This window comes from Phalacrocorax aristotelis, chromosome 2 (assembly GCF_949628215.1).
Source record: "Phalacrocorax aristotelis chromosome 2, bGulAri2.1, whole genome shotgun sequence".
Classification (NCBI taxonomy): Eukaryota; Metazoa; Chordata; class Aves; order Suliformes; family Phalacrocoracidae; genus Phalacrocorax; species Phalacrocorax aristotelis.
This window is the reverse complement of record NC_134277.1, coordinates 110,469,568-110,482,851: the sequence shown is the minus strand read 5'-3', so window position 1 is coordinate 110,482,851 and position 13,284 is coordinate 110,469,568. Positions and strand designations below refer to the sequence as shown.

The following is a 13,284-nucleotide window of genomic DNA, read 5'->3' as shown; positions in this document are numbered from 1 at the left end:
ATATCTAGAAGACCCGACATCTGCACGAACAACAGCATTATACCAAGTATTCATGAAGCTGATAGATCTTCCTAAAAAAGACACACCATTTCTAGACCTGTTCAGAATATTTTTTATGTTGGCTTAAGGGCACTGGTGTAAACCTGTAGGTTTCAAACTTTACATTTGCAGGAGTGATTATAACCACATGGCATACGTGCCAAATGCAGTGGCAATGGGTCTTCCCTTCACGTATCTGATGTTTAAAGACAAATGCCTTTCCAAAAACGCACTATTGCTTTCCCTCATCGGGTTCCTGCACGGTATCTAAAAGTAACAAACGGGCACACAGAGACAACTGCAGCCACAGACACCCAACTGTGAGGAGAAGCTCTGTCACAAGGTCTGCTCTAAGCCAAAACCAGCTTGTGCATTATTACCCCACCCCGTGGAAAAACTGTGAACAAGCAACTGCTATGTTCCCATATTCCTCAAACAAGAGTTAAATTCTGCAGACTAAAGACGTTACTAAAATTAATGAAACTCTCATAAGCACAGAGGGGGTTTGTTTGTGTTTCTTCACTGAATCCTATTCTTCTGTTATGTTTACAGCCATGGGTCATTACCAGCTGCAAGGAAGTAAAAAGGCAAGCCAGAGAATTTGATTCTGACTTCACAGTACTTTTCCATTTAAAAGGAAATTGTTGCAATTCACCTAGCTCAAAGTACAGCTTCTGCTCCATATAAAACTACCGGTTAGTACAAAGTGTTCGATATTTAACAAATCACAAGCTAGATACAAATTTTTAAGAAAAACAGGCTCCGAGTTAAGCATTCCCATACTATTTCATTAGAAATTCTGTTCCAGTTCTCAGTTTTCATCACTCGAGTCTGCTAGCTCAGTAATGACTAACCATTGAAAAAAAAAATTAAATATACTCACTTTATTCCTTTCCGTGTTATTAGCTTTCCTGAAGTAAAGTTGAAAACTTTTTCAAATCGATTTACCTTGTAAGCAGTCATTCTGTGCCACAAAGCAAAAATACAACCGAGGGAAGAAATTCACATTGTGTATCATCTGACACATAGAATCATAGAATGGTTTGGGTTGGAAGGGACCTTCAGAGGCCATCTAGTCCAACCGCCCCCCCCCCCCCCCCCTCAGTGAGCAGGGACATCTTCAACTAGATCAGGTTGCTCAGAGCCCCATCCAGCCTGACCTTGAATGTTTCCAGGGATGGGGCATCTACCACCGCCCTGGGCAACCTGTGCCAGTGTTTCACCACCCCCATTGTAACAAATTTCTTCCTTATATCCAGTCTAAATCTACCCTCCTTTAGTTTAAAACCATTACCCTTTGTCCTGTCACAACAGGCCTTGCTAAAGAGTTTGCCCCATCTTTCCTATAGTCCCTCATAAGTACTGAAAGGCTGCAATGAGGTCTCCCCGCAGTTGCTTTACAGTTTGTAGACCATTCATGCAGCTTGCTGCTCCGTTATCTAGATCACATATCCTTTCAGCAAACACACGAGGATGCTCTGACACCCATAGTGTACTCTGTCCCAGTCACATCAGCATCAGCACAGCATCCTACAGAAGTAAGGCAGAGCAAGGGCACTGACACTCTTGCATGCTGAGATAATGCAAAAGTGAATATGCTCAGACGAGGCCCAGCACAAGAAAAGCCACTTCAAGACTTCTCTGCCAAAGCAGAAAAAGGCCAGCTCTGAACAACTTCACGTATGCTCAGAGAAGAACAAAGGTAGTCTGAAAATGTTCTAAAATGTATTCTTAGGGTATATTGCGCACAGATGGATACCTTGTAAGGTCTTGCTCTAAATTACAATCCTTTCTGATTTGGTTATGTCAAAAACTTTCTGTATAAACACACAAGAGGTCACTCAGACGCAAAACCAGTTACTGTACGCATGCCGACGTTTCATTCTTGGCTCTCGCGTACACCTTTCACTGAGAAGACTTACTCATAATGAAATCCAATGTCATGATTCCCAACGATAACAACTAGCTCAGTAGAAACTGGACACTTAAACATCTTCTGAAATCTCCTGACATCATCTGCCCACGCCTGCATGAAAAAAAATAAGCAGAGAAATTAACACAGTTCAACAGTATCAAAGGGGACCACTAGTATATAATACAGACACACACACTCAGTGCAATATTTACATTTTGTAATTTTTATACAAGGGGCAAAAGTGCCAAGATACTATGAAAAAATGAAGGAGAATCACAACATTTCAACTCATACCTAAAACACTAGAAATTCTACCAGCAGGACAACTATATTAACATTAAACAAAGCCCTGCATACCTAGTCTGCTTTCTTCTGCCATCCATTTCCTTCAAAAAGTCCTCATTTTTTGAAATAAGAGAGCTGTTGATGTCATACCTGAGGTGAGCTCCATTTTCCTTCATCAAAGATATCTCCCAGAATAAAAACAATATCTGGCTTCAGTAACCATAAGGCAGTTTGGAAAGATCTCTCCATTTGCCATTCCCTGAAAGGAAAATAGATACCCAGTCATCACTGCCTAACTTGTGGATCTGCAACTCTGAACACAGAAACGCAGCCTGGCAGGAACGGGAAGATGCTCCCGCACACTGAAAGTGCTAATATGAAATTCAAATTAAATACTCAGAAATCAGGTTTGAGTACAGTAGGTGCATCTTACCTGGTGGGTAATTCCACCACAATACAATCAGGGCCAACGTATGCAAGAAGAAATACCAGCTTGTTTATTTTTCATTACAATTCCATTAAACAGCAATTAATTAGACCAGTGAATTATCGTGTTTTACTATGCTATTGTTTCTGCAGCAAAAGTTTATAATGATTATATCATGGTAGAATTAGTACTTTCTTTCAGCATTCTGCTTTTACTTCTTTTGGTCTAACAGAAACATGGTTTTGTAGGCATAGGATATCTTTGTTTTCAAATGTGATTTTGCCTCCAATTCTTCTACTACAGAGACAAACTTCTACCAGCTTCCTTATCTCTGCAACTAAAGATATTAACTATTGGGACATCCAAGTTACCTGGTTCATTTTTAAGACATTCTATAAAATAGTTACATCCTGGAAAAGATATCTGACCCACCAAAAATGCTCAGGCATCTACACCCACATGCTACCTGAACATTCATGACTGCATTGCCTCAGTAAGTCCCATTCATCAACCTTTCAACACTGGTTTATTGTCCAGCACAGATCCAGACGGGCAAGTCACAGGCAGCATTCATGCTTCTTACAAGTACCACAACATTGGTTTTAAACACCTGTCCCATTAGCTACTATTAAAAACTCTAAAGCCAGGAAGAGATTATTAAAAAAAAAATTAATTTTTACCTTCTTAGCTTATCCAGCCAATGTCCTTTGATTTCACCAAGTAGGTGAGTATCAGCTAAAATGATGGCCTTTAGGACTGAAGTTGGAGTCTCTCTTTTACCCATGTTAGCTCCACCTTTCACTTCGGGCCACTGACAGTGAAAAATTACTACATAATAAATTAAAAATTCACAAAATATTAACACTGAGCTGACAAAGCTCACAAGCTTCAGCAGGAAATGGAGCCTCTTCTTCAAAGGAAGATTCTTCACAGTGGTTGAGCTAGAACTCAGCATTGCAGCACCAGCGTAAGATTTTCCCAATGGCTCAGTTCTCCCCCCTCAGGTAAAAACGGTAGGGCTAGTCAGAGGATCACGTTGGGCTTCGTATCAGTACAAAAGCCCTATGGAGAAAATACAAAATAAAGTATTCATTAAGCCAGCATTCCCTGTGAAAAGCTACCACATCAGGCCTACAGTGTTAGCTTCTTGTAACCCTGAAAGATCTGGAAATACGAAATTGACCTAAAAAGCAGCAAAGTTAGTCTTCTCCTTTCAGGTACAGAGATGGCCATATCGCTGAGTGCAGAACTGCACTCTCTCCTATCAGAACCAAAGCAACCAGTTTAAAGCCAGCCAGGATCTCGGTGCATGATGATTTTTTTTAAAACTATACAGATAAAACACTGAGTAGGGGTCAAAGGTAGGTAAAGACAGAGCTTAGCTTGAACAGCAGCAGCAAAAACCCCCAAATCCCTATCATCCTGGCCACTGCAATGCCATATGCAAGCACTTTCTGGCACAAGTCACATAACATGACTATGCCAAATCAATGCAATTACCACCTTTAATACAGCTCATTATAATAATCTCCAAGAATCCCAGAACAAGTTTACCAGAGCTTTCTAGGAACACCGGCACAGATACGTGACTACTTAACTAACACTGCTTCATTTCTAAAAAGGGGAAAGCAAGAAACATCTAAGCCTTAGAAACAGAAGCTGTGCTACAGCTGAAGAGAAATCCGGGAAATTGAGCCTGAGTTGGTAACCTTACGGTATTTACTGATTTCTTCCACCTGGGATAGTTTGTAACCCAAACAGGGACTCACCCCTTTTAAAACCACAGTATTATTTTCTGCCATTTTAAAGGATAATCCAAAACAAATGTCTTGACTCTGATAACCTACAACTGTAACAAGGTTCATTGCTTGTTTCACTTGTTTACAGGCATTTAACAGAAACTTGTTATTCCTGGCGTAAGGAGGAAATACCCACATTTTCACAGCTGTTTTTTCTACAGTCTGTGGCAGAAACACTTTTCCAGTCTAAGTAGGCACAGGAAACAAGTGCCCCACCTCAGAGGACAGGGACACTAGCCTTACTTTCAAGTAAAATCGCTCAGGCTTCACGCGCAACCTCTCAGGATTTCAGTCTGAAGAGCACTGCATAACTGAAAGACACATTATTTAAAGGTTAATAGTGTAGCGTGGTGACAGTAAAAGGGACTCCAGGAGAGCTATGAAGATGTTACTTCACAAGATCGTGAACAAACTCCTAGAGAAATCCACAGTCTTGTCGCTGCCCAAGAATGGGATTGCAATTTTGCTTTCTACAATAGAAAAATTCTAACATAGGACTACTATCCAGGACGTTCACAAGTACAGAACACAGTACTCAGCCAGTGATTAGCAGCCAATTTTCATTTGAATTGACTAAATCTGATTAGAACTGTGGACACTGAGTACCTTTCAATATTTAGACCCTAAATATTAGGAACACTAGGACAAAGGTACAGAACCACACAACACCAGTGGATCTTTTTCCGAAATCCTAGTCTCAGTTACATGTGGAACACAGAACAAAACTTAAATTGCTTTACTGCCCTATTCCCTAGCCCATTTGATTGCTGGCTCACGGAAATTCAGAACTGACATGTGATCATCATCTTGTTTTTCCAGCCAAAACCTCTATTTGATAATAGCCACTTATTTTCAAACACGAGCTTCCCATATCACTACTACAAAGTACTTACTCAAGACAAAGAACCATTAGTCTGCATCATGTAGCATTTCTAATATGCATTATTTAACTTTAGCATGACTAATACTTAATTGCATGCAATTCAGTTCTATCTAACTCGGTTTAGCAGGAGAAAGCCACTGCCCAGACGTCACAATTTCACAATACGGAGGAACTACACATAAAGTGTAGTTTAATATTGTTTAACATTAATCTCATCTGCACCTTAGCAATAAAAATCAACAGGATCTTGTTTGTACATCTCACAACAAGGCAAGATAAAAGCAGAAATGTCTGTTCAACACACACAGCAACAAGGACAAAAGACAGGTAAACTCTTAGCTAAGCACACAAATTCATATGCCCTTATCTTTCACAAACTGCACCTACCCAGAATTTGGAAGTAGACTTTGGTAGTCCTAGATAGTCTCCTCTTCCAACAAAAACAGTACCACTTTGAACAGAAAATGCCAGTAAATTGTTCAACTTGCATTAGGCATGTTAAAAAAAAAAAAACCAAACCAAAAACAAACTATAAAACAAAAAAACCCTATGACTCTTCTTATTCACAATCTACACAAAGCTTAAAACAACTAAAACCTGTCATTTTGCTATCAATATCTATGTATTCTCTAGAAGCTTTCATTGCATTATTTTTCACACATCAAATTTCTTCGGAAGTTGTCCAAACAGCTACAGAGCTGCAGCAAAAAGCCACTGTTACAGCTCAGGGGGGAGGAAAAAAAAAAAAAAAAGGAAAAAAAAAGGGATCTTCAGGAGTAAAATGATCCCATCAAATGCAAAAACACCCTACCAAAACCTGCAGTTCGTAGAAATAAAAAATATCTTCAAGGCAAAACTTCTGTTTTTAAGAGTGAAAAGCAGCAACTGACAGAGTCAAAACCACAGAGCTGGTCATTTCTACACACATTCCCTGTCCCAGCATTTCTGCTGCTAGCTGTTACTATTCTGGGAGTTGTGCTGCAGATTTGGAAGACGCCAGAGGTCTCCCATCTGCACCCTACATTTTCAGCTTTCATGATAGTAAAAAAGAAAAAAAGGAAAGGAAAAAAAAGGGGTGTGGGGAGGATGACAAAGTCAGTGATGCAGAATGAGCTGAAAGACAACTCCCACTACTGGCTGACAGAAATCCCTGCCTGCCTACCTCCCTCTGCCACCTGCCAGCCCCTGGCCACTCACACCCCAGCTCAGCTCTTTGCTCAGGACTGTGGCTGCACCAAAGCAAAAGCGGTTTAACCAGAAACCAGGCACATGCAGCAGTAATCCCAACCTCACATACGGGTACCCCAGGACCAGAGACCCGCATCCTCTCACACGTGATGGCAAGGTCAAAAATAATGCTGTCACACTGCACACATGCTGCAAGATGGAGCTGTGGTTCAGCACATCGCTGTACAATATGTTGCTACTACTGCTGCTTGCACGGCTGATTATTAAGATTAGACTAGAACCTCATTTCTTACTAGAGCTTCAGCGTCTCAGTTACGAGAAAAGACTGAAAGATTTCTCGCTGTTTCTTGTTCTAAATACACGGGAGTGGCCTGATTCAAAACTTTTAAAAAGTCAGTTTTGCAAGCTCATCATAAAGGTGAGATCAATCTTTTCACCATATTAATTATTTTCAATTATTTGGACAGGGAACATACTCTATAACGAAAACGCTGATCCTCAGTAGCTGGCCAACAGCAAAATTCTGCTAGTCATGGCAATTTTGTATTCAGTCAACATATAAATTCTTCAGGCAGAGGAGAAACAACCTTGAACTTTTCCTCATCTACCTGTTTTAAGAACAGTTCTGCACCACATTTAAATATCACCCTGTGGACGAGGACAATTAATGATTCATTTAATAATGTCATTGAAGGTTGAACATGCTAGAAGTGTAACTTTATACCCCAAAACTAGGGGGAAAAAAATGCTCAAGCGACTAGCACTCAAAAAAAGTTTGACGCTTTCCTTCTCCAGCATTCAGGCTCACTAGCAAATATGAGATACATTTTTGCTCTTAAAATACTTCCAACACACAGGCCATTAATCACAGAATGGTAGGGGTTGGAAGGGACCTCTGGAGATCATCTCGTCCAACCCCCCTGCTTGAGCAGAGACACCTAGAGCAGGGGGCACAGGACTATGTCCAGGTGGGTTTTGAATGTCTCCAGGGAAGAAGACTCCACAGCCTCCCTGGGCAGCCTGTGCCACTGCTCTGGCACCCTCACAGGAAATTGTTTTTTTTCTCACGTTTAAGTGGAACTTCCTGTGATCCAACTTGTGCCCATTGCCCCTTGTCCTGTCATTGAGCACCACTGAAAAGTGTCTGGCCCCATCCTCTTGACAGCCACCCTTCAGATATTTGTAAGTATTGACAAGATAAATTCTTCCTATTTTCATCCATCAAGGCTACTGGCAACACAGACGTGCATCACTCTTCTTTCCCTTTTCTACCTCTGTTCAGAACATTTTCCAGCTTTCATTTACAAGCAAGCCAAGAACCAAACAAAGGAAACCTGATACAGTGGTTTATAGCCAGACCAGGAAGCAAGTAGTTCTGGAGCTTTACCCTCTCTCTTACTTAGTGAATAAGTAACTCCGAACACCCCAGATGCTTTGAGGCCAATTTATTTATTAATTTACAACCACATAAAACTGTCCTAACAAACAAAATGGAATACAACAGTCCTAATTCTCTTCCTAGTCCTATCCCTAATGAGCGTGCAAGTATTTTTATGAAGCTAAAGCTGTATTAGGTTATAAGCAAGCTTAGTATTTCTAACCTCTTGATGGGAGAACTGAGTGAAAACTCTATCGCAATGTCACAAAGGAACAGATTTCCAGCTTTTAGATACATATAGTTCTATTATGTAACTTATATCAAACTTTTGAGAAATGTAGTTACAAACAAGTTCAAATCGCATGAGGTTTCCCTTCTGCAAGGTCCACTTGCAACTGGGAGTTCTCTCTTATCGTTCCCAAGCTCGCTCTCTCTGAAGCAACGAGACATTTATACCTTGTGAACTGTGACACTGCACTCCAGTCTCCTTTCAGCACTTCAAATACCAGAACTCTTCAAATACTTCACTCTTCAATCAAATAACAGCTTCTGATGAATTCTTCTTTTGATACTGCAAGACAACTCACTGGCCCATCTTTCTGAACACACTCTTTCCAATTCTAATCCCTAAATCCTTCCTTCATACACAAATTTTAAATTATTGTGATTATAGAAAAACTCCAAGCAGGAGTTTAGCATTTTTCTTTTTAAAAAACCCTTTGTAATAATTTAGCGATAGAATTAATTTCTGTCTGCACTGACACATCCTTAGAGCTGAAATTCATAAAGACTGCCAAACCTACAGATCAACTTTGATTTTATATAGTTTACAGAAAAGGACGAATTGGGAAATTCTTCAAATTAAAATACAAAGAGTTTACCACATTCCCATAAAAACCCACAACTACTCCTGCAATGAATGTTTTGCGTGAAAGAGAGAGGTTTTGAAACTGAGTTGAAGTTATGCAGACCACAGTTTATTTAAAAACCATATAAACAAAAATCAAAGGCACAAAATACAAACACATTTCTGAGCAGCTTTTCATACTGAGATCAGATTACTGAATCCATAATATTGGCAAAATGTGGTACACATAAGCCATAGTAGGTTTAAATGTTGCAGTAAGTATAAATATATGCCGAAGATCTACTTGCCATTAAATTAATCAGTAGTTACAAGTGTGCTGTAAAAGGAAGTCCGTACATTACACTTATTTGTTTCAAGCACTTTTCATACTGATTGTTCAGTTTCACAGACTCCTGTACAGCATGCTTTAGATCTTCTATCTCGTCAAAAAAATCCTAGGGAAACCCAAAAATATTCACCTTAAAGTTTCTTTCAAGACATTCCCAATAAGAGGGATTTCAGGCATTTCAGTTGTTCCCAAGTTCAAAGACATTTTCTATATTTTTATTAATATATGGTCGAGTTATGCAAATACAACCATAGGGAGAGACAGCAATCAACTATAACCTTAAATAGTAATTTAAAACTTTGCCCTGAACACATACTGCAAGCAGAATTCAAGTTATGTTAGAGCCTGAAATACAGACTAATAACAGGAAAGATTAATTAAGAGAAGGAAAATATGTTGATTTATCAGAAAGCTATAAAATGAGAGTCCAAAATGACAAGGGAATAATGTCACATTCATCTGTACAAAGAAGAGCTATATACGTTGAAGTCAGCCAGCAGCAGATAACATACCATTAATTCCGAAGATCTGAAAGTTGCAAGATTATAAAAGAGGAAGAACAAGCAAGGAGGGAAATGAAGAGAATAAACTAAGCAGGATGATGTTAGCATTTGAAGAAGACAGTACTAAAGAGTTTAAGATGGAAAAATGGACACCATATTTAGACCTAGAAAGAACTAAAGTATTTGTAGACCTTAACTGCTTTGTAAATCGCTAGTATCCATTTAGAACTTTAAGTACAACTACATTTAGTTATTAAATGTCCTGTTTCAGAATAGGGACTATTATTTTTGACTACATTAAAAAGTTTGATTTTCATATTCAAATGGATAAGATTTATAATGCATTAAACTTGACAGAGCCTAAAATGGATAATACCATCTATCCATCAGGTTCAACTAGCTCAGATAAAAGCAATTTACAACAAAGGAGGGATTGAAAAAGAGCAATATATAAGGCTACACAGAACATAAAGAGACAGTCCAATAAGAAAGCCATAACAACCAAGTCCTGTTGAACCTATTTAATGTCAGCCTATGCATTTTCACTTTCTCATATTAATCCTTTTGTAATTATACTACCCCAGAATGCATAACTTACCAGGTAGTTCTAGCTATACCTAATTCAACTAGAAGATAAATGAAGTTTATTTCTATAAAGCTGAATTTATTAAAAATATACATGGCCCATAGCTGAAATGGAACTATGTTTTGTTCACCTCCTGCTACTCAAGTCTATTGAGCAATTCTGATCCTTCATAAGTGAAATCAGAAGTTGCTGGGAAATACAAGGACAGAAAGCAGAGTGCAATCACACAAGACTTAATTTTACCAACTTAAAAAGTCCTACCTACCAAAGTAACACTGTATCTACTTACCTCCATCTATATTTGACATCTTCTGCCTAATTTTTTTGTTAAATGAACAGCTACGTACATCTTAAATAGCATACAGTGACGTAAACTGATAAAAAGCCATAACCTCAGATTTATTTCTCTCCAGCAAGATGAAAGTTGCAGCCACAAGTCATCCCTAACTCCCAAACACGGGGATCTAGAGCTCACCTCGAGTCAACATTCTACAAGTGTCACATCTAATGAATTTTCACCGTGTTTTACTGTTACCCCCGTAATGAAAGCCAGCATAGTATTATTTAGCTTGTGAGAAAGGACTGCAAGATAACAGGTTCTCAAAAGAAAAGATCCAACACAAGACTTGAAGAATAAGCAAAAAACAGTTTAAACAAGTCTGTTGTTGAAAATAAAATCATAGGTCAGTACATTAAACTGAGGCCTCTACAGCTAGATCAGACTTCTTCATCTTCTCACATAATTTCAATAATTACCGAATTTTCACACTTTCACTTTCTACACCTATCAATCTATCACAAAAACTTCAAAGCCCTCCCCTCTGCCCTCCCTAAACTTACAGGTCTGGAAGAGACATAACTCTGATAGAAGTTCAAGAGAAAACAGCTTTCCCCTCACTGACATCATGAAGCAATAGAAGTGATCATTCAAAGAAATGTTTTTATTATCTCTGGAAATGTCCATTGGAAGGAATTAAGACTGTTGCCAGCAGTTACAATTTTAACGTCACAACAACCTGAGGCAAATATCTCATGAAGGAAATCAAATTGCCCAAACTTTAAAAAAAAAAATCCACAAGAAAATCCACAGTTGTTTAAAGGAAAAAAAAAATTTAAACTGCATTATTCTTCTTCCTTGGCCAAGCAGCACAGTAGGACATTAATGCTTCAAGGAGTCATTCATTTCCATTTCTTCCTCAGAATGCTATAAATCGATTTTTTTTAATGCATTTTGCTTGATAACAGCATATGTTCAGCCTAAAGATAAGTTTCAGTTCAGGAAGAAAAGTTAGTTTTTCAAAAACTACCTATTCTTAAACTTGTCCTAAAATAAATTACCTTGTCTAATCCGGCTAATTCATTTTTTAGTGCTCGCCTTTCTGTAGACAACTTTTCATTTTCTTTCTTCAGCTTTTTAATCTCCTTCAACAATAGCTCTATATTCAAATAAAAAAGAGACTTCAACCATCACATTCAACCTCCCCCTCATATGAATCATATTACAGCTGAAGAGCTGTCTACATTTTGTGATATTAGAAAATTATGGTTCAGCTTTTTAAACTACCTTTTTCATAAAGTGATTTATTCTTAAGAATCGGCCCAGCACAGTCCCAGGTACTATGAAAGATAACAGGTTCTGTCAATTGGATAATCGCAATCTTCCAGATTCTTAGAACGTGGGATTATTTTACTTTAAAATCCACAAAACGTACATCACATGCCCCAATTACCTTTTTCTGAATTACAAGAGGGTCACATTAGCCCTTGCTGACAGCTTATCTCCTGAAATTTATGCCTACATTCTGTGATCTCTTCAATCTCTTTTTTATGCTTTGAAGAGGAACAGGATTGCACCTTAACTTGTGGATTTACTTATGTGAGGAAGAACATGCTCAAACCCGTACTGTCTGGGTTTGTCCCATATTTTAAGGCTAAAAACGGGTTCTTTTGTATATGAGTGACTGAAAACAGAGCAGCAAACATTATGACTAAGAGATCTGCATAGATACAGCTCACTAGAACAAATAATAAATTGTACCAAATACAGCCATGCACTCCCACCCATGACTACACCAACATACCAATTTCGGAAAAAGAGAAAAGCAACACGCACTTATTTTTATCACAAACAAACAAATGCAAGGCTGGATCCATAGATAGGACATTGATTACGAGATGCCATTTTTACATAACAGGTTTTTTAAAATGAAAAACATTTCAGATACTACTAGTTGAAGAAGAAATAACTGGGGCTGTGCCTCTGGATCAGAAATGAAGTGCATCCTCTCAGATGGGCGTACTGGAAGGAACGTCATCAGAATTAACCATATCATTACCTAAATATTTACTGCAACAGGATTCTTTCTTCTTAGAAACATCCCTGCGGGATGTTACTTCTCCCTCTGGGGTTCGACTTCTTTTTCCAGAAACAGCACTAGTTTTCCAAGAAACCTTTTTACATTCCAGTTGCTCAATTCTTTGCCTCTGCTCTCGAAGATTATGCTCTAGCTCATGAATTTTAATCTGTCAAGAAACTAAAAATTTTTTAAAATGCATAGAACAAACACAGCTCAACAGAATACCACTGGAAACCCTGAATGAAAACCTAGAGCTTTCAATTGCTGACTTAAAACTACATTCATCCAAAGTGTCTGAAAGGAGAAAAAAAAAATACAGCAAGTGAAGTTTTGCATACATTAGAAGTGTTTAAAAAAAAAAACCTGTTACTGAGCGCATGCTCACAAAACAGTATAAATGTACATGCACAAAGACACTAAACCTTTCCACACAATAAAGTGTACTTATGGCAGCAATTGCCAACTGCTAAGAAAAAATACATATAATCCAAAGCATAATGAATATTAATTTACAAACAAAGGAAGCATGTGTTCCAGACTCCTAGGAGGAAATTAATTAGACTGGTCATCTGTAATGCTTGATCAATGCCTAAAGAGGCCAGACCCACTTGAAGCTTCTTGAACCACTCCTGGTCACACAACCCTACCTTTGCTCCAGTTATGCTGCTAGTCTCTTCGCACAGCAAGCCAACAGATCTTGCTACCCGACAGAATACTATTTGCCTTTG

At 38.5% G+C, this 13,284-nt stretch overlaps 1 protein-coding gene across 5 annotated transcripts in view; it reads right to left on the bottom strand.

The window, feature by feature from the left end:
* Nucleotides 1–13,284, bottom strand: part of MPPE1 (metallophosphoesterase 1) — a 32,247-nt gene that overhangs the window by 4,986 nt on the left and 13,977 nt on the right. For 3 of the 5 annotated variants that reach the window (XM_075084651.1, XM_075084650.1, XM_075084654.1), the window contains exons 3-7: nt 12,536–12,733; nt 3,347–3,728; nt 2,390–2,498; nt 1,962–2,065; nt 923–1,003 (exon numbers count right to left, since the gene is read on the bottom strand). In XM_075084651.1, the coding sequence (XP_074940752.1) occupies nt 923–1,003; nt 1,962–2,065; nt 2,390–2,498; nt 3,347–3,621 (569 nt within the window). In that variant the 5' untranslated portion in view covers nt 3,622–3,728; nt 12,536–12,733. Of the gene's footprint in view, nt 1–922; nt 1,004–1,961; nt 2,066–2,389; nt 2,499–3,346; nt 3,729–11,537; nt 11,634–12,535; nt 12,734–13,284 lie in introns of those variants that run through there. The other 2 variants (XM_075084653.1, XM_075084652.1) reach the window with 2 other exon arrangements.